The 21,728-nt window shown below is 41.4% G+C and overlaps 1 protein-coding gene across 1 annotated transcript in view; it reads left to right on the forward strand.

Annotated features, from left to right (window-relative positions):
- The window catches only part of CFAP54 (cilia and flagella associated protein 54), a gene marked incomplete at its 5' end in the record, with an annotated part of 249,288 nt that extends 228,085 nt beyond the window's left edge, over positions 1-21,203 (forward strand). The window contains one exon of the mRNA XM_081083442.1: positions 20,954-21,203. Coding sequence (XP_080939568.1) covers positions 20,954-21,073 — 120 coding nt within the window. The 3' untranslated portion in view covers positions 21,074-21,203. The remainder of the gene's footprint in view (positions 1-20,953) is intronic.
- Between the last annotated feature and the right edge of the window lie 525 nt (positions 21,204-21,728).

Here is a 21,728-nt window from a genome sequence, read left to right on the forward strand (position 1 = left end):
AAAGTGTTAAAGGTAGACAGAGAACTAGAACCCATTTTCTCTGTAAAGTAAATCACTGTTGAATCCTAGAGGAATGAGGTCAGTGTGCTGGATCCCAACACAAGACCCCAGTGGTGAAAGGGTCACAGGTCCGAGAGGAGGTGCCTCCCAGGTGAAGCCCCTGCTAATGCTTCCACTGAAGCCAGACTTACCGAGTAGTGCTGGCCGGGGGCGTGGGCGTTAGGAGCTTGTTCCAAGAAACAAATTGTTAGGCAAAATTACATGCCTTAGTGAAGTTGTTTTTATCACCGGAATGAGATCTTGCTGTGCAATTTGGTTCTGTACTGAACATACCTATTGCAATCACCTTTGCCTTTTATTGCCTCTTTCTAATTAAAATGGATATTGCACACACAGCTTGTGACAAAAAGAAACAGAATAGCGAGGAGATGAAGGTAGGGAATGAGTGCTCCATGCTAACCTTCTCAGTGATTACTCACAAAATATAAATGACCATGAGGTACAATTTCTGGTCAACTAATAATAAAACTTCCTTTTAATTGCCTGTATAGGTTCAAATTATTGCCGTTTCCAAGTTGCCAGGTAGGATTCAAACATGATGCTAAAAATATTCTTTCTGTTCTTGCTGTGACTGATCATGGGAAGGACAGGTCACCATCAGTAATTATCGACTTCCAGCTGCATGCAGAACATTGGTGTAGACACTTTTCTTGTTGCAAAGGCAGCATAGGTTAATGTTCCTGCACTCAGCTAATTTTATATTTCATACTTGTTCACATGATACAAATAAATTTACCTAATCAGTATATCAGTGGGGTGTGTGTGTGTGTGTGTGTGTGTGCGCGCGCGCGTGTGTGTGTGAACTGAACTGACTAGAGTCACACAGAATAAGTTTGGAGAGGAGATTTCAAGAAGAGATCTGGTTCAAGGTAGGGAAGGTTGATCTAGGCCAAGTGATAAGACACATTGTATAAGGATATTACCAAAGAGCTTTTCTGGGCTGCATGAGTTCAGTAGGATATTTTTTGTAGTTCAGGATTTTTAGCTAGACCCAGAATAATATCTGACAATAATGATAGTAATCACTAAAATGATCACTACTAATAGTGGCAGTAGTAATAATATTCATGGTTAATATTTGTTGAGCACAGGGCATGTGAAAACATTGTTCAGTGTTTTATTATTTCATTTAATATTATAAGAATCCTATTAAGTTGGTTACTACTATTATCCTAATTTTGGAGATGAGGAAACTGATGCACAGGGGAATTAAGCAGTGTGCTCAACGTCTCCCAGCTTCTAAGTGGAGGGGGCAGGAGTCAAATATAGTTCTGCTTAAAAATCCAGGATCTGTGTCTTTAATTAAATTATACCCACTGAATGTTCCATTGGAATAGTGGGAGCAGGTGCTACAGGAAGTTGAGGAGTAAGAGTGGGAAAATTAAAGTTGCAAGTATAGATGAGACTTTAAGGAGGTCTGGGTAAGAAGTTTGGAGAGAGACACAGAGACTAGGGAGGAAGTTAGGACAGGAATGGTGGGAAGGGAAAAGGGCCAGGAGGGTAGGGGTTGCCTGTCTAGAAGAAGGATAAGTGCTGATGGAACACAGCCTTTAGGGATCAGGGTGGGGGCAGAAAGACATTGATAACACAAGTGAGATAGCTGCCTGGAAGCAGAGGAAAGATACTTCTTTTCTCTAGGTCCTGGGGTAGCAGATGGAGCTGGGAAAGGGTGAGAGAAGCTGGGGCAGTTTATACTCAGTGGTTCTCATTTCTCAATGAAGTGGAGGCAAGTTTTTCTACTATTGGAGTGGGTTAGAGGATTGAGGGCATGGTCTTCTGAGAGAGAGAGGTAGATGAAGATTTTGAATATTCACAGTCTTTGAGTGTGATGGGCAGGAAAGCTGACCAAAGAGAAATAAAAGGAGTGAGGGCCACATGGAGATTTAGGAGTCATTGATTTGTTGGGACTCTAAGTTACTTGGCTTGTGATGTTTCTCTAGCAACACTTGGCTTCCTGGACACAGGAGTGAGGCAGACGTGTGAGGAGAAGAGGCCCGTGGCAGGTGAGAGTGCAGTGAGACTGCTAACAGTATGTGGGAGGCTCAGGTGGATGAGAGAAGCTCCACACTTATCTCAGCCAACTCAAAACTTCCTCTGTTTGCTCTGAGAAGCACCACTGCAGCCTAATGCCTGCCATTTTCCCCCAAGCTGTAGCTGGACATAAAATAGTTTATGCAATATGTTTTCTTAAAAATATTTTGAATTTAACTTAAAAAATTCTGTAATAACAGTTAAATTCTAATGACTTCCACTGCATTTTTATGTACATTATTCATGTGTATTTTTTTTCCCACGGGGCTAAATTTAGTGTACTCATGTTCCCTTATTTTTTATTCTTAAAATGATCATTTTTGTACGTGTTTATGATCAGATATTGACATCAATCACAGAATTATTTAGAGATAAGGTCACCAAAATAATTATTATCTTTAAGATGTTTTCAGTAAGAAGTATAGAGAAGGTAAAAGGACAGCTAGAAGGAGACACAGAGTCACAGATATGTTTACATATATTCATTTGTTTAGTCATTTGCATCTTTAATTTTATGTCTGATGTATTGATTCTATCATATGACTACCTATGCTCTATAGCCTTTTATGTTCTTACTAGAGGCCTGGTGCACGAATTCGTGCACTGGTGGGGTCCAGCTGGCACACCCCAATGGGGGTGGGGGTGCCTGCTCCGGGGTGGGGCTGACCAGGGCTAGGGGCCACAGGCATTCCAGTTGTTCCAACATTCGGTTGATTTGCATATTACCCTTTTCTTATATAGGACTAGAGGCCCAGTGCACAAAAATTTGTGCATTCAGAGGGGAGAAGGGGTCCCTCAGCTCGGCCTGTGCCCTCTCGCAGTCTGGGACCCCTCGGGAGATAACGACCTGCTGGCTTAGGCCTGCTCCCGGGTGACAGAGGGCAGGCCCAATCCCTAGGTGCAGCCCCTGGTCGGCTCAGAGCAGGGCTGATTGGGGAGTTGGGGCGCTGCCCCTGTCATGCACAGAGCAGGGTGGATTGGGAGGTTGCGTTGCCACCCTCAGTCATGCTCAGGGTAGGGCCAATTGGGGGATTGGGGCACCGCCCCCTGTCACACTCAAGGCAGGGTCGATGGGGAGGTTGCGGTGCCAACCCCTGTCGTGCACAGAGCAGGGCCAATAAGGGGGGTTGGGGCTCCGTACCCTGTCAGGCACAGAGCAGGGCCCATCAGGGGGTTGGGGAGCTCCCCCCTGTCACGCACAGAGCAGGGCCGATCAGGGGGTTGAGGAGATCCTCCCCGTCACTCACAGAGTAGGGCTGATAGGGGAGTTGGGGCACCGCCTCGTGTCACACACAGAGCAGGGCGGATCAGGGGGTTGGGCGCTGCACCCTGTCACACTCAGGGCAGGGCCGATGGGGAGAATATGGCTTTACCCCATCACACACAGAGCAGGGCCCGTGGGGGGGTGGGGGGTGGGGCGCCGCACCCTGTCACACACAGAGCAGGGCTGATCAGGGGGTTGGGGCGCTGTACCCTGTCACACACAGAGCTGCAGGGCGATCAGGGGGTTGGGGAGCTCCCCCCTATCAGGCACAGAGCAGGGCTGATCAAGGGGTTGGGGCGCCTTCCCCTGTCACAAACAGAGCAGGGCAGATAGGCAGGTTGTGGCCCCGTCCCCTGTCACACACAGAGCTGCAGGGCGATCAGGGAGTTTGGGCGCTGCCCCCTGTCATGCTGATCCCGGTGCCGGGAGGCATATTACCCTTTTACTGTATAGGATAGAGGCCTGGTGCACGGGTGGGGGCCGGCTGGTTTGCCCTGAAGGGTGTTCTGGATCAGGGTGGGGGTCCCCACTGGGGTGCCTGGCCAGCCTGGGTGAGGGGATGATGGCTGTTTGCAACTGGTCACACACCCTTCAGGGTGGGGGTCCCCACTGGGGGGCCTGGCCAGTGTTGGTGAGGGGCTGAGGGCTGTTTTCAGGCTGGCGGGTGACTGAAGCTCCCAACTGCTCCTTTTTTTCTTTGTTATTCTGGGCCAGCTTTAGCTCTGGCTCCAGCTCTGAGGCCTCTGCTGCTGAAAGCAGGTATCTGGTTTGTTTGGGTTCTATAATCGAAACACTGTATCAACTCCAGCTCTGTGATCCCGGCTGGCTGAAAGACGGTTTCTGGGGTTTTGTTTAGCTTCTATATTTGTAACAATGTTTCAAACTGCAAGCTCAGAGGCCAGCAAGGCAGGTGGGGAACGTTGGTTTCCTCCGTCACTGAAGCAAGCAAGCCTCATGTTAGCTTCCAGCTGCCTGGCTGCCGGCTGCCATCTTGGCTGGCAGTTAATTTGCATATCGCCCTGATTAGCCAATGGGAAGGGTAGGGGACATACGGCTAATTACCATGTTTCTCTTTTATTAGATAGGATGACCCCTGCCTATCAGCTGAAATTATTGCTCCACAATGCTAGTATCCTATCTTTTGCTATATTATCATGCTAAAATTGGTAATAACCTATATTACTCTAACTCAGAACCCTTCTTTCATCACTTTCTCTCAAGCCTGTACTTTATGTCTCAGTCCTTAATATTTTGTTATCAAAATATGTTATAATGAAGTGCTTTCTGGCAACCTGCTTAGGCAATTTTTAAAATCTATCAGCATCTCTCCCCAAATATGCTGGGTAACTGTCATGGAGTTGCTTAGTGTGTCTATACCCAGACAGGAGAGGATAAACTAGGTGGACTCTCAAGGTACCCTTTGAAATAACCTATGCAGTTTTTCTGGGTGTTGGATGGGGTTGCATGCACCCCTACTTATGTGGGACAGCTTCCATTTCACTTTTTCTGGGATCTTAAATCCTAGAGAGTAGAGCTAGTCTGTTTAATTTCCTTTGGCTAATTTTATTACACTAGTGTGTGCCTCTTCCTTTTAACACAGTATGCCAAATGGTGTCAATGACAGTACTCTTTTTAAACTCTCCTTTACATCATGGGCACAAGGTTCCACATATTCCATAGTAGGTGCTTATTAAGTCTTAACAAAATTAAATCTATTAATATAACTTTTGTTGGTTCAATTGAAACTTCCTCTTTCTTTCTTTCTCTTTCTTTCTTTCTTCCTTTCCCTCTTTCTTTCTTCCTTTCTTTCTTTCTTTCTTTCTTTCTTTCTTTCTTTCTTTCTTTCTTTCTCTCTTTCTTTCTTCTAAGAGTTTTGTGTTATTTTTTCTTTGTTTTATACCAGCCACGAGCTGTCTGAATAGATTTTCGGGGCATCTAGAATTACATCTTTCTTCTGTGAGACATTATCATTCTGTCCTCAAGTGAAGAGTATCCTTTGTGTGTAAGTCTATGAGACATCCACTTAATATTCTCATATTCTTTTGAAGACAATGCTGGATGACATCAGTTCCACACTGCTTTTCAAACACAGCGCCGGCTTGGATTCCATCTTCTCACTGTTCACATCTAACTGTCACATTTGGCTAAAGGAGAAAGAAAGCCCTTAAGAAAAGGCCAGGCTATTAATGTGCTCTTCAAAATGCTAAGAAAAGGCTAAGCTGTTTATAGCATTTTCAAAATGCTCATCTCTCGGAGACTTGCCAGCAATAGTGTCAAGGTGAAACACGCTTTCCTTCATCAAGGAACCCAGAGTCTTTGTGTTATCTGTGCTCAAAGCATTGGTCCCACTTTTGTTAGGCATGGGATTTGGAGGTATAATGGTACTTGGATATAATTTAAACTAAAATATAATCATAAACCTGATATTGTATGTTTAGTATAAAAGTGGCGAGAAGGTTGTTCATTGCTTGATAAAGCAAGCCTGGATTCATTCAGGATATAAGTGTATTTCAGAAAAAAAGGGAAAATCTCCCTGAAATTTAGTCACTTGTATAACTTCCAAGGAGGTGAGAGGCATGGGTATCATTAGCAAATCTGTTCACTGCTTTCTATTTTGCTGAAAACGGAGCTAAGTGTTTACTTTCATTTGCTTCATTCATTTTTCTAAATGGGTTTGTCTTGATTAAAAAACTGGGCCTCTAACGGTGGGACTAGGTTTTCATTTCAGGAGGATATTGGTTTTTGCCTCATATAGTTGAGTCAATTGGCAATCTTTTGGAAATTTTCTCGACACATTTTCCTTGTCACTAAATAAATTCCCAAAGAAGAAGCAGGTGTACATTTACTCATTTTTCTTGTTAATACTTTCAACAAGTGTTTGAGATGTTTGTTCTTATTCCACCTGAATCTCAGGCAGCTAATGCCATTATGTCCTTTTTTCAACTACCCGTGAGAGCAGAGTACAGTGGGAAGAGCACCAGGCTCATTGTAGCCCCCATTTTGCCCTTGTGGTCCAGTGGACAAGTCATTAACCCTTAAACACCCCAGGTCAATCAGATTCTGTTGAAGGTCTTGAAAGCGATGTGTCTCAGTGGATGAAAGCATGATTCAATTCTTGTTTCCACCATCCATTGCTGTGTGACTGGGAGCAAGTTACTTCACTCCCTCCCTGTGCATTGGTAATAGCTACTCTGCTTGTAGGATTACATTAGAAACAGCTTGCAACCCAGTGAGTATGGTGCCAGCACAATGCCAGTGGTAAGCATTCACTGCATGGTGGTTGTCTTTATCTTTCCCAGACTTAAAAATAATGTGAAATGAGTCTTTTTTTTTTTATTTGACCATTAGCAGCTACCTTCATTAGTGGCCTTTCGCCTGTCTAACTGTTTGCTAATTTTGAAAAGACTAAAAGGATATTTAATAGATGTATTCTTCATATTATTTTTCAACCATCCTTTTTAATTAACTTTTTTTTGATTTGAGAAAATTGCAGATTCACATGCAATTATAAGAAGCAATATAGAGAGATCCTGTGTGCCCTTTACCCAGTTTTTCCCAGTGGTAACAGCTTGCAAAACTATAGTCCAATATCACAACCAGATTCTGACATTAATAAAGTCAGGATGCAGAACAATTTCATCCTTACAAGGACCCCTCGTTGTCCTTTCACAGATACTCCAACTTCCACCTCACTCCTGTTCCTGACCCAGCTCCTTGACAATTACTAAGCTACTCTCCATTTCTATAAATTTATTTCAAGAATGTTGTATTAAAGGGGCCATATAGTATGTAATCTTTGGGGGCTGGCATTTTTTCACTTAGCATAATTCCCCAGAAAACCATTAAGCTATGCTTTTGATGAACCAAAAATCCTTATGAATAGTGACACATTTTATTTTGGCAACAGAGTCATTATTAACCAAAAGTGCTTAATGGCATACAGTGCATAGTAAATGTGCAGGGAGGTTCAGTGGTGGGTTCCGAGTCCACCTACCTCTGCCCTTCCTCCTCCTCTCTGTCCTTCTCCTCTTTCCTTGTCCTCTTCTTCCTCACGTCCTCTTACTAATATTGACAAAGGCTGATTGCTTAAGTTGAAAATTCTAAAAAGACTTAAAATAATTTATGTAACATTTCTTTATAAATTACAAACTATCAGAAATTGCTGGTCAGAGTTGGTCACATTATAAGAATGGTTTGCAGGTGCTTGCGATGTATACTGATGTGAATAAAGAAGTCAGCATGAGCAGCTCTGCCCTCCAGGTTGCTCCTGCAGTGGTTGCACGAGAAAGAAATAAATGTTTCTGCTAACTAACAAAGCCTGTCATGCTTTGATTTTAAGCAACAAAGTCCCATAAACAAAATGCAAACATCAGTTCACGTTATTTTTAAATCCTTTGCTCTAAAAAAGAGCCTCCTTTTTAGTTGCCAGACAGTAAGTCCAATGAGCACCTTCCTAAAAGCATCAAGAAATGCCAAGTACTGTTCGAGCTCAAGAGATTTCATTACTGTTTCTCCGGTCAAAAGCCCATAGGCAGACCCAAACCAACCCCTTAGGAGGGAACCCAGCCTCATTGTGCTCAGTTACAGCATATTTTCCTATAACTTTGCTGCTGAGATTCCAATCCCTGTCCTTTCGGTGGAGTAAAATCTTACTCTGATGGAATTTCCCTCTATTCAGAAATAGGGTTAGGGTAGAGCAAGCTTGCTAGGCATGCATGTTTGAGTCAGGAAAGGGTAGGCTAGGCTGTGCTCACAAGTAACCCTACATTTCTGTGGCTATAAAGGTTTCTTTCTTATGCAAAGTCCAGTGAAGGGAACTCTCCTTGAACCTGTAACTATACTGTCTAGACTACATGGCCTCTCAGGTCACCATAGCAGGAGAAGAGGGCTGGGGAATTTACAAGGTGCTTTCAAGTAGGGTGACCATGCATGCGCATTGCCTGTGACAGCCACAATGTATGCCTATTGATTTGGAGTAATGGTTACTATTTTTCCTGGTATTATTAGAAGTGTCCCATTTTAGACAATACATAAGGGTGATTCTAAGAGCCAGCAACCATAATTTCTACCCATATCCTATTGGCCTCCTCCTAATGAGCCAGCATGTAGAGGATTGTAGAGGAGCAAGGATGTATGTTAGTGAACACTAAAAACTTCCGGCACAATAGGCATTTTCAGGAATGCCATAAATTTTTAAACAGAATTAACTCCATAACTTTAATTACCAAAATTGTGTTAAGTAAATATGACATAAATATGATATTTCTATGATCTAAACCAGGGGTCCTCAAACTACGGCCCATGGGCCACATGCAAATACAAATATTGTATTTGTTCCTGTTTTGTTTTTTTACTTCAAAATAAGATATGTGTAGTGTGCATAGGAATTTGTTCATAGTTTTTTTTTAAACTATAGTCCGGCCCTCCAACGGTCTGAGGGACAGTGAACTGGCCTCCTGTTGAAAAAGTTTGAGGACCCCTGATCTAAACTATCTGATTTAATCACACACTGTGGTAGCCTGAATCATGCCCCGCCCTTACAGATATCCACATCCTAATCCCCAGAACCTATTGCCTTACAGATCTGATATCAAAGTAGGGGATTATCCTGGACCATCCAGGTTGTCCCGAAATGTAATCAGAAGTTCTTTACAAAAGGGAGCAGAGGGAGATTTGACAACAGGAGAGAAGGTGATGTGATAATGGGAGCAGAGGTTGGAGTGATGCATGTTGAGGATGGAAAAAAGGGGCTGCAAGTCCAGGAGCACAGGTGGCCCCTAGAAGCCTCTACAAGGCTCGGCAACAGTTTCTCCTCTTCGAGCCTCCAGAAGGAACCAGTCCTGCTGGCATCTCAACTTTGGTGCAGTGAAACTGGTTTCAGATTTCTTATCTCCAAGACTGTAAGAGAATGAAGGTGTATTGTAAGCCACTAGGTTTGTTGTAAATTTGTTATAGCAGCAATATGAAATTAATACATACATTCTGAAGTTTAGCATGTGACTTTAGATTTTTGTGTTGAGTTAAGGTAAATACTGTTCTTATCCTTTTTGTACGTGTGAGAAATTGAGGCCTGAAGAGTTTCAGTGACTTGCCCAAGTTCCCTCAGCTAATCTGAGAGCCAGGATTCACACCTACACAGACTGGCTCCTCAGAACATGTCCCTAACCTCTGGGCTCTGCTGTCTCCCCTGCTGCCCAACTGTCCTCCAAACCCCCTCCCACCAGGCCTGTCAACCACGAATGCCTCTGCTCCCTGAAGCCCTCCTCCCAATCTCACCTGACTTCAGTCTCCTCCTCCGTGGGCTCAGTAGTAATCTAGACAGTTTTCTAGCTCCAGCTTTTGGAAATCTTATGAAAAATTGTAGGTCTTCCATAGGGAATTTAGGTTTCAGGTGAGATTATTGAATTTTTTCATAGTCAAGGTTTTGGGAAGATATTACTGAATCTTCTTCCTACTCTTTAATTTCTAATTCTCTTCCTCATACTCTAGAGAGGAGGATATTCCCAAGAGTAATCAAATAAAGTGACTAATAGAAGTCATCCTGGAACTGTATTGAGCTTGTTTGACCATGACCCATGTGGAAATTTGGTATATGAATTCTTACTTAGTTATTACTCTAAATCTGCCCTTAGCTTATATTGGTTATATACTAGTATGCATTTTGCCATATGGCCACTTGTTTAATGGTTCTGGAGTTAACCACTGAATTCAATATTTATGTCTGCCACGGTCCCTGCACTGAGCCCCAGATCTCCCCTCCAGGACTGAAGACCTTATTTTCCCAGCTTTGGGGATGTGTTGCCTGACAGCCTTCCGCTCTCAGCCCTCTCCAAGAATTGCCCCTAGCCAAAGGATGTGGTCTCTTTCTTGGGGGAAATCTGCGTCCAATTACTGGTTGATATGGGGGTACAAAGACCTAACCTCCCCTACCAGGATTAGGGACAACTTTGAAGGGCCATCCCAGCTGCAAATCTACCCGTGGGGTTGGCGGAGTCCTTTGTTGTGTGTGACTGCATTGCAGCCCATCTTCTTTCTCTGCCTAATTCTGCTTTCTTTCCTTTCTCCATAAGTGTTGATCCCAATGGTACTCCTGTATAAATGTCCTGAAAGCCACATTCCCTCTTGGGGGTCTGCTTCCTAGGAAGCCGAATTGCAGAATGAGTTGGTGATAAGGACATAAGGGTGTTCAGTTAATTCTACTTTGTGGGAGTTAGAAGTGTTCTAAAGGAACCAGGAAACATAATTTCTGGCTTAAAGTTTATTTTTTTTTAATGTAGAAGTAGGGAGAAAACATCACACACGTCACCCACTCATGATTAAAAATACATTCTGCAATGTGACCCATAGTTCAATCCCATTTTCCTTTAACCTCCATTTTAACAGTTAATTTACAAATGAAATGAACTCTATAAAACAAAGACTCTAGCCCATTTCCAATCCTCAATAAATGCAACCTTCCTTTCTTGGTGAAACAGTTTTTCCAGCGTATAAAAACAGGACTTGAGAAAGCTTTAAAATCATTTTCTGAAAATAAAGACAACGATGTAAAGTGAAATGGAACCGCGTATAAGCACTACCTCAGAATTTATACCTTCACATCTCCACAGAGAATGAGGGACATTCAGTTTTATAACACATTGAATATAAGCATTTTTGTTAGATCCTCTACCCAAAAAATGTTTCCTTCAGTTCTTTCCCCAAACCCTGAACCACTGGCCATGAACATGCGTCCAGCCTTTATGCCCTGTGCACTTCATGGTTGATTGCACAACTCATGCTTTCTGTTCTGATTAGAGCTTTTGATATTTTAAAGAGGATTTTCCCTGTTTGGGGTCCTTTATTAGTTCTGTATATGGTGAAAAAAAATTTCCTGGAGAGAGAGAGAGAGTAGCTATTCTCTCTGCACAATGGACGTCGGATTTCAAAGGCTCTTTTTTCTGGCCCTTGGACTCCTGAGCAGTCCGAATAAGTCTGGATATGTACAGCCTAGATGTTTACTTTTTCTTAAGGTCTTTCGGTCTTAAAGGATTGTTTTCTTGAATAGTTTCTATAAAAAGCATGTACCCATAATGATGATTTCACTGCCAGCTCTATCATTTTTCATCACATAGTGCCTCGGCTGGGCTTGGGGTGGGGTATGAAGAGCAATGTGTGCGGAATAGGGGCCAAGGAGGAGGAGGGGTGTAGGAGAAGCCCCGAAGACATTTCCTAGCTGAGCACTGCCTTAATTTACATAATCCCAGATGGGCCACTTGTGTGGTTTTCCTGACACCAACCAGTTCCACAATTCTCTGAGGCCAACTGGGTGTCCAACAATTCAACTCATTTCCAACACTACTACCCAGAGCTTGTGCAGACTCCACAGATTAAGAGCGCAATCCAGCTCTAACCAGTTTGGCTCAGTGGATAGAGCGTCGGCCTGTGGACTGTGGGGTCCCAGGTTCGATTCCAGTCAAGGGCATGTACCTTGGTTTTGGGCACATCCCCAGTAGGAGGTATGCAGGAGGCAGCTGATTGATGTTTCTCTCTCATCGATGTTTCTAACTCTCTATCCCTCGCCCTTCCTCTCTGTAAAAAATCAATAAAAAAATTTTTTTAAGAAAAGAGCTCAATCCAAGGCTGCCCCCACCTCAGATGCCAGCTGCAAATGAGGAGCCAGGCTACCCACACTTCTGCCCAGCATACTATGATGTGGGTGGTCCTACGATGCCTTCTCAGGTTCGATAATTCGCTAGAACAACTCACAGAACTCAGGAAAGCACTTTAGGTATGATGACCAGTTCATTATAGAGGATAGTACTGAGGAACAGGCAAAGAAAGAAATGAGTAGGGCAAGATGAAGGGGATGGGAGGAGCAGAGCTCCCACGCTGTCTTTGGGTTTCCACCCACTAAGAAGCTCCTTGAAACCTGTCAGCATGGGGCTTTTATAGAGGCTTCATTACGTAGGTGTTACTGATTAAATCATGAGCCATTGCTGATTGAACTCAACCTCCAACCCCTCTGCCCCCTCAAAGATGAAGGTGTAGGGATGAAAGATGTTTTTTGCTTGTTTGTTTTTAGAGAGAGTGGAAGAGAGAGGAAGACACAGAGAGAAACCTCAATGTGGGGGAGACACATTGATTGGTTGCCTCCTGCACAGCCCCAACCAGGGTCGGGGATAGAGCCTGCAATGGAGGTTTGTGCCCTTGACTGGAATAGAACCTGGGACCCTTCAGTCCGTGACACGAGGCTCTATCCGCTGAGCCAGACTGGCTAGGGCAGGGATGAAAGTTTTAAGTCTCTCATCACATGGTTGGTTTCCCTGGTGACCAACCCCATCCTGAAATTAGCACTTAAAAGAACATTTTCAGAGCCTTTAGGACAGCGGTTCTCAACCTGCGGATCGGGACCCCTTTGGCGGTTGAATGACCGCCATTCACAGGGGTCACCTAAGACCATCCTGCATATCACATATTTCCATTACGATTCATAACAGTAGCAACATTACAGTTATGAAGTAGCAACGAAAATAATTTTATGGTTGGGTTACAACATGAGGAACTGTATTTAAAGGGCGAGAAGGTTGAGAACCATTGCTTTAGGAGGTCTATGCCAGGAAACCTGGGTCAAAGACTAAGTATTTATTTTTACTGTACCATAACTATAAACTTTGAGCATAATCTAAAACAGATGTTTAAACATACATCCCAGTGCATGCAGTCTCCCACAATAGATCTTTCCTGGAGGTACTCTGCATAGAGGCCATTGTGCAAGACACTTTTGGCATCTACTTGATGTGAGAAGGGAGACAAAGTTGGCAACCATAGAATCACTGAGAAGTTGCTGAAATCACTTTGACTGGACAGAAACATTTGGTTTCCTGTGCTTATGGAACAACGTGTCTGAGCAAGAATTGTCCTTTATTAAAAGGTGACCTCTGCTCAAGAGCTCAAGGAAGCACCACGCTCAGCCGGGAGCCAGTGGCTGTAGAGTGTCGGTGACAACGGTGGTGATGATTTAAGAAGAGTATGTTCTATTCTTAGACAGTGTAACCTTTGAACCAATTCCCTGCACAAATGCTTTCTCTCCCATATCCTGTCTTAGTTTCTAATGTTCTTGTTCTCTGCAAAATGTCTTTTTAGTAATGTTATTTATTTAAAATTAATTTAAAAAGATTCCTGCTATCATACCAATATGACACTTTGATCTCATATTATGGTAAAACACACACACACACACACACACACACACACACAGCTCTTTTCTGTCATATTTAAAGTTTTGTAATACAAAAATTAGAGTAATGCAAAAGATAAATCTTATTCAGAAAAGTGTGAAATTTCCTGTGGTCTGGTAGGGCTGTATATACAAGCCTTTCTCACCTCCCTAAGAGTTGGGGGTTGTTTCTATTAGATTGTGGTGAATATTATCCATTGTTTTCTGTATTGGGATTATCTTCATCATATAAAAAGTACAGTGAAACTATATATATCTACTTCCCTCTCACCTGGAACTTTTATTAGGTGGGTAACCAGTCATTCATGATTTATATTCTTAAGTAGGGTAGTGTCGTAGTCTTCTTTTTACTTTGGAATGCAAGTTTTTCCCCAGTCTGAAAACAAAAATCCAATCAATTATTAACTTCAAACACTCAGCTGGTCTACTGAGAAGACATAGAAAATATGGTAGAGAAACGTATATGTGAAAATGCTGGGTGAAAACAGTAATTGCTTTCCTACATTGAAGCTATTAAAATGATTTCCCTCATGGCTGTGACTCTGTGTTTTAAGGTACTTGAAAGGAGGCAAAGCTAAATCCACCCATATCACAAAGCCCATGATTTTTTATATTCACTTACCAATTACTAGGGCAGACAGACCTAGTGGATTGGTGGAAATCTGGCTTTCTCCCTTTTTTCTTGGTCACCAACACTTAGAATCAATGAAAAGGCAACTGACAAACGTTGTGCTGAGAGAAGCAAAAAAGGGTCTCAAAGTAGGGCTCAATAAAAACTCATTGGATTGAGAAAAATTACAGATACTTTGAAGATTATATGGTTTTTCTGCCAATCAAGGAAAATCATTGGAGTGAAGGGACAGAAGTAATAAAATATTTCATTATGACAGAATCTAATTTTCATGCAGAAACTCATATAAAACACAATATAGCATTGGCAAGTAACCTGTAACTCTCCAATGCCTTTGGAAACTCTCCTCAACAAGTTCAAGTCCAGGCCAGATTTTAATGAAACCCTGTAGTTTGCCCCAACTTGACTAACTTTCTTTCCCTTCTTTGTACTATTTCAGACTTATCTTCTCTAGGCAGGCAAAATTATCACTATTCCTCTAACATTGCTCTTTAACACCTAATCTACTTGAGCGAATTTACAGTCTGCTTCCTGCCAAGCTCTTTTCTTCCTTTCTCTCTGCAGAGCCTTTCCTAATCCAGGAAAAGGAACCAGGATTTGCTGGTACCTTACTTAGGACAATTTGGACTCAAAGCCATTTACAAAAACAGTGATTATAGGATTGCCAACTTTGTCTCTATTGAATAACAAACAACCAAATCCAGTAATTTTTACTTGAGCTATTTTACTTGAGAAATTCTATGGAAGACCTAGAATTTTCCATAAAATTTCCAAAAGGTGGAAATCTAGAAAACTGTCTAGATTACTACTGAGCCCATGGAAGAGGAGACTGAAGTCAGGTGTGAGTAAGAGGAGGGCTTCAGGGAGCAGGGGCATTTTGTGGTTGACAGGCCTGGTGGGAGGGGGTTTGGAGGACAGTTGGGCAGCAGGGGGAGACAGCAGAGCACAGTGGTTAGGGACATGTTCTGAGGAGTCAGTCTGCGTAGGCATGAATCCTGGCTCTCAGACTAGCTGAGGAAACTTGGACAAGTCACTTATAGTCTCTGAGCCTCATGGTATGTTCACATTGTAAAATGTCCAGGTAAATCAATATTGTGTAGATACAGAACAAGAATCATGTCTAAAGAAATACTTTACCTGTTAATTCAACCATTTTACTTGAAATTTTGTAAATTTTTTTGAAATACTGAATTCTCTAGGAAGAAGATATAATTTACTCCCTAAAGCACATTTCAGATTCTCTTAATCTATATGTATGTATGTACATGTGTGTGTGTGTGTGTGTGTGTGTATATATATATATATATATATATATATATATATATATGTAATTGATTTTATTTAGAGCTAGAGGAAGGGAGAGGGATAGAGAGATAGAAACATCGATGAGAGAGAAACACTATCAAGCAGCTGCCTCCTGAACACCCCCAACAGGGGAGTGAGCTTGCAACCCGGGCACGTGCCCTGACCGGAAATTGAACTTGTTGCCTCTTGGTTCCTGGCTTCGGCTTGAAGCTCAACCACTGAACTACACCGGGCGGGCTCTCTTAATCTGTGTTTATTGCACTGATATACTTTGGCTGTGAGATCAATTTAGTGTGTCCACTTAACTCAATATTTTTAAAAACTGGACTTCATTATTTTGACGATAGTGACTTTTAAATTTTACTGTTTAATAAAGTGTTTATTTTAAAAAATACCTTGGACATGTATAGGTGGTTACTTCTATTCTGAATTTAAATAGAAGTTTTAGGAATAATAAGGCTCAATACCACTTCTGTGAATTAACATTACTTTGAAATTTGTAGCTATTGCAATAAGGCAAGAGAATAAAATCAATGTTAATTAGACAAAAGACATGTATTTCCACAAAGACCAATCAACATATGTTTAATATTATTAGACTAGAGGATCCGGTGCACGAATTTTTGCACCAGTGGGGTCCTCGGCCTGGCATGCGGGATCGGGCCAACATCACCCAAGGGGTCCTGGATTGCGAGAGGGTGTAGACCAGGCCTAGGGACCCCACTGGTGCACAATTGGGACCGGGGAAGGACGTGGGAGGTTGGCCATCTGGAGAGGGACCATGGGAGGGCTCTAGGGTGTGTCCAGCCCATCTTGCTCAGTCCTGATCTGCTGGACCCCAGCAGCAAGCTCACCTACAGGTCAGAGCATCTTCCCCCTGGTGGTCAGTGCATGTCATAGCGAGCTGTTGAGTGGCCTTAGCATATAATTAGCATATTATGCTTTGATTGGTTGAATGGCCTACTGGATGATCACTTAGCATAGGACTAGAGGCCTGGTGCACAAAATTCATGGGGGGGGGGGAGGCGTGCGGAGGTTCCTCAGGCCAACCTGCATCCTCTCCAATCCGGGAGCCCTTCGGGGATGTCCTACTGATGGCTTGAGCCCGCTCCCTGTGGTTCTCTGCTCTCTGTGGGGCCTGCCTGCTCCACACCATGGTGATGGGCAAGCAGGCCCTGCTGGGTGCTATCTGCGGGCATGCTGGCCTGCTCACAGGTTGCTGCAGATCCAGCCTCGCTGCTCAGCCCCAGACACTCCAGAGGCGGTAGAGCAGCAAGGCTTGATCCACTACCGGAGTGGGCAGATCCCACCTGTCCGCTTGGTCCCCGTGACCGCTGGCCAGGCCGACAGGCCCAAACACTCCAACAGTGGGGCTGAGGGGCTGGGCACCGCCATCTTGTGGCTGTGGGTGCCGCCATTTTGTGATGGAGTGGCGGTTAATTTGCATATTACTATTTTATTAGATAGGATAGGATGTTGTGGACATGACATTAAAAGCATGAAGAGATATCTCAAAGTATACAATAGAATGTCTAAAATTAAAAAGTAAAATGATCAAAGTGTGTGAATATATGGAATAACTGATTCCCCCCTACACTACTGGTGGGGGTATAAATTGGCCAATCCATTTAGAAAACTGTTTGGTAGAATCAGCTTAAAAGTAAATAAATGCATAACCGATACCCAGAATATTTAATGTTTATGTACCTACCTCACAGAAATGAAGTATACCTCAGTTGGTATACCTGAAATAAACTTTTGGAATAATACAAATGCTCAACATCTGGAAAATTAGTAAGTAGTGATACAGTCATACAATGGAAATTATACATGAATAAGAATGAACAAACTATTGTTAATAGTCACTAACATGGATGAATCTGAAAAACATAATGTTTAGCAAAAACAAAGGAGTACATATTTTATGATTCTACTTAAAGTTTAAAAAATATAGTTGTAATACACACACGCACACACATGTAAAACTAAAATGTCAGTGTAGGAGCCAGAATAGTGGTTACTTTGCAGGAAGAAGGTTAGTGACTAGGAGGGAGCACCAGGGGACTTCTTGGATGCCAATCATGTTCTATCTTAATTTGAGTGATGATTATGAGAATGTGTTTATTTTGAAAAAAAAATAAGTTCTACATTTAAGATTTCTCCTTTTTCCTCCTGTATGTTATACTTCAATTAAAAGTTTATTTAAAAGATTGTGTTCAGCAACAGAAAAATGTAGACTACTGTGCTATAGCATAATAGAAATATCTGAAATCTGAAGCTTTAGAAGTGTCCACCAAAGGGTTTAAAATGCCCAGGTGTCTGAAAAGGTAGGAGTAATAGCACAAGGGTAACTTCTGACATTTTTTTAAAAATATATTTTATTGATTTTTTACAGAGAGGAAAGGAGAGAGAATGAGAGTTAGAAACATCGATGAGAGAGAAACATTGATCAGCTGCCTCCTGCACATCTCCCACTGGATATGTGCCCGCAACCCAGGTACATGCCCTTGACCGGAATCGAACCTGGGACCCTTCAGTCCGCAGGCCAATGCTCTATCCACTGAGCCAAACCAGTTTTGGCAGTTCTGACATTTTAAGGTCAGTTGTGTTCTCCAGAGAATGGACAAAAATTAACAACTCCAGGATGACAGCTCTTTTTGTTTTATCTTTCCGATCCTAAGCGTTCACTTGCGGTCTCATAAATAAATCCAGCAATTAATCTCCGTCCTTGACAAATGGCCACTTATTTCTGCAGGTTCATTGTTAAGGGTCAGAGGCCAAAGTGCTCTATTTGGATCCAGTATATAAATTATGTCATAAGATACTTCTAATGTTATCTAAAACTAACTTGGCTTCTTTGTATTTTTATTTTAAATACTGCAATCTTTAAGATGAGAAAAATTCTACAATAACAGAAATATAGCTCCAGAGAAAACACAAATGTTTTAATGTCAATTATTTTTTTAAATATATTTTATTGATTTTTTACAGAGAGGAAGGGAGAGAGACAGAGAGTTAGAAACATCGATGAGAGAGAATCATCGATCAGCTGCCTCCTGCACATCTCCTACTGGGGATATGCCCGCAACCCAGGTACATGCCCTTGACCGGAATCGAACCCGGGACCTCACAGTCCGCAGGCCGACGCTCTATCCACTGAGCCAAACCGGTTTCGGCTAATGTCAATTATTATTACTACTTTGAAAATTATCTACTAAAGGGTATTATTGGATGTGAGGCCTTTCATCACCATATAATAAACTGAATGTTTAGTGTAATTAAATAGCAATGAGATATAACCAAAATAATCCTCGTAATCACATACATTTCAACATATTAATAAACTAGTTAATATTAACTCTCTAAGATGTTTCCAATTTTTAATAAGGAAAAATAGTCATTAAATGGCAAAATAAAAAGGTTTATAACATTCCATGATAATAATATGCTGCCCTGTGTGTGAAAAACCCTCATTTGTTTCTGATTGAAGTATTAATTGTCAGAACCTATTTAGAAAGTAATCTGGCAGGAAATGTTAAAAAGTAAAATGTAAACACTCTTTGACCAGAACAACCACCTTTGGGGAATCAGCAATACAGAAATTAAAGCGCTTGCACTCAGGAGATATATAAGTAGACAAGCATGCTCAAAAACTAGAAACTACCTCTTAAATGAAGGATTGTCCATGCCGTGCATTGTTATATAGCCATTAAAAATGGTGTGTTCAATAGTGAAAATACAGCACAGGCGTCATTAGGTGTTCATGATAGGCACCCTTCTAAGTACAGTTTACCCCTGAACAGCACAGGTTTGAACTGTGTGAGTCCACTTATATGTGGATTTTTTAAATAAACACCTACAGTACTGTAAATATATCTTCTCTTCCTTATGATTTTCTTTTTTCTAGCTTACTTTGTGGTAAGAATATAGTATTTAATACATAGAACATACAAAATATGTTACTCAACTGTTTATGCCGTCGGTAAGGTGTCTAGTCAGCAGTAGGCTGTTAGTAGTTAAGTTGTGGGGGAGTCAAAAAAGTCTTATGCAGATTTCCAACTGTGTGGGAGGACTGGCATCCCTAATCCCAACACTGTTAAAGGGCCAATTCTGTTTTATATGTGTAAATTTACTCCATGCTTGTAACAACAATACTATATCGTAATTCTTATTATTTCCATTTTATGGGTAAGAAAATTAAAGTTAAAACACATAAAATATTTTACCTAACCTCACATATCTGGTATGAACCAAATGGTCTTATTCCAGAATGCATGCTCCTGACCTCCATGTGGTTAGTCTGCCTCCCTGAATTGGTAAAGGAGAGATTTCTCTTATACATTGGTAATTGAAAAAGCAGAGAATGGAAATTTGCTTATTCTATTTCAAAAAATAAGGAAAGAAAGAAAAGGAAAAGACCCATGTGAATATACATTTGTATGATAATTTTAACAGTTTTGGAAGAAGAATTCTCAAATTGGTGATGCTAATTACTCTTAAGATTTAGTGATGAAGAGGATATTATTAGTTTTTATTTATTCACCTCTTTATTATTTGAAGTTATAGAAAACACTGGAATACTTTTGTCACTGTTTTAAATCCAATGAAGTAAAGAAAAACAAATAAAAACTAGTCTCCATTTTTAGGTTCACTATGTTTTCTGGAGAATAATAGGTTTATTTAACAAGTAGACTTGGAATTAATAATCCTTGTCCTCTAATTTTTTACCAGGATCCAGGCTCAAAAGAATCTAATTAATTAGAGTCATTCTACATGACATCATCCATCTTTAGAAGTATCTAGATGTGCATGAAGTGGGTCTGCAGTAGACATTCGTTTCCTTTCCTTCATGTTATTCTCCCATTTCTGCCCTCCTCCCTATCCAATAGCCAGTGCTACAATCACAAAAGCTGTCTTATTTCCTTTTTTTTAGACTCTCAGATGACTTTGGCTATACTAGTCCTTGGCGTGGTAATAGTGCCTTTCAGAGAGAGTGAACCCCTAACATAATTTGCTTCACTGTGGCAGGACTTCAGCTCAAAATGAGAGAGGGAGATTTGTTAACTGGGCAGTCTGTTCAGAAGCAAGCATCCCATTAGCAAGAGAGCCAAACATCCTTCATTTAGAATTATTCTCAATGATGATGCAAACACAAATAGTCCACATTTCTAGAAGTATCTGCTGTTTTATAAGCTCAGTTTTAGAGATTCATCGATATGAATCTGTATACTGTTTCCTAGACTCGTAAATGTGAATCTTAATAAGATATAAAATGATACATGTGACATTTTAGCAGTGTAAAGATGCAATCTTACCTTAGGCAAGAATTATATATCTTTCACATAAAATTATTATATGGAATTGGTATTTCTGTATTTTGAGAACTTTACTTCAGTCAACAGTTCAAAACAATGCATTTCATAAACATTTTTATGCTTTTTCTCAGGTTCCATTTAACGTCTCGCTGCCATCCATATTCAATCTCGAGAGACTCTTTGATCTTGCTAACGGTTGTATCCTATCAGGAGGAAGCCTTTTCAACTGGATTGTGTCGATTATTCCCTGAATATACTTTACATATTAACCTTATAATGGTTTTCATTCTTATTGTTTTCCTTGGTTTGAAATAAGTTTCGAAATGGTCCTCTTACAACAAACAAAATAAAATTGTTTTCTTACACAAGCTCAATTTCCTTAAAAACTATAGTTCTGAGTAATGTTTTACATTGCATTTGAATTAAATGACAATGCTGCCGCTTATGAAGACATCTTATGGAGCTACTCATAGAAAACATGTTTGTGCACAGTGGAACTATTCCCATGTTTATATAGTTTATGTTAGCTTGTCTTTAGCTGTGTCCATATTGCAAGACTGAATTAAGCCAGTGGTTATAAACTGGGGGGAATTTTGCATCTAGGGTGACATTTGGCAATCTCTGAAGACATTTTCGATTATTATAACTGAAAGGGGGATGCTACTGGAATCTAGTGGGTAGAAGCCAGGGATGATGCAAAACAGCCTATAGTTCCCAGGAGAGCTCCCCACAACCAAGAATTATCTGGCCCAAAATGTCAGTAGTGCTAAGGAAGAGAAATCCTGGATTAAATCTCAACACGTGGTAAATTCAATTTGGGAGTTTGCCTATTGGGTTTGGGAAGAAATCTGCAGCAAATTAGACCTTTCATATTTTATACTTCTGAGAGCCAACATTGCGCAAAAT

This window comes from Myotis nattereri (genome assembly GCF_964212035.1).
Source record: "Myotis nattereri genome assembly, chromosome: 2".
Taxonomy (NCBI): Eukaryota; Metazoa; Chordata; class Mammalia; order Chiroptera; family Vespertilionidae; genus Myotis; species Myotis nattereri.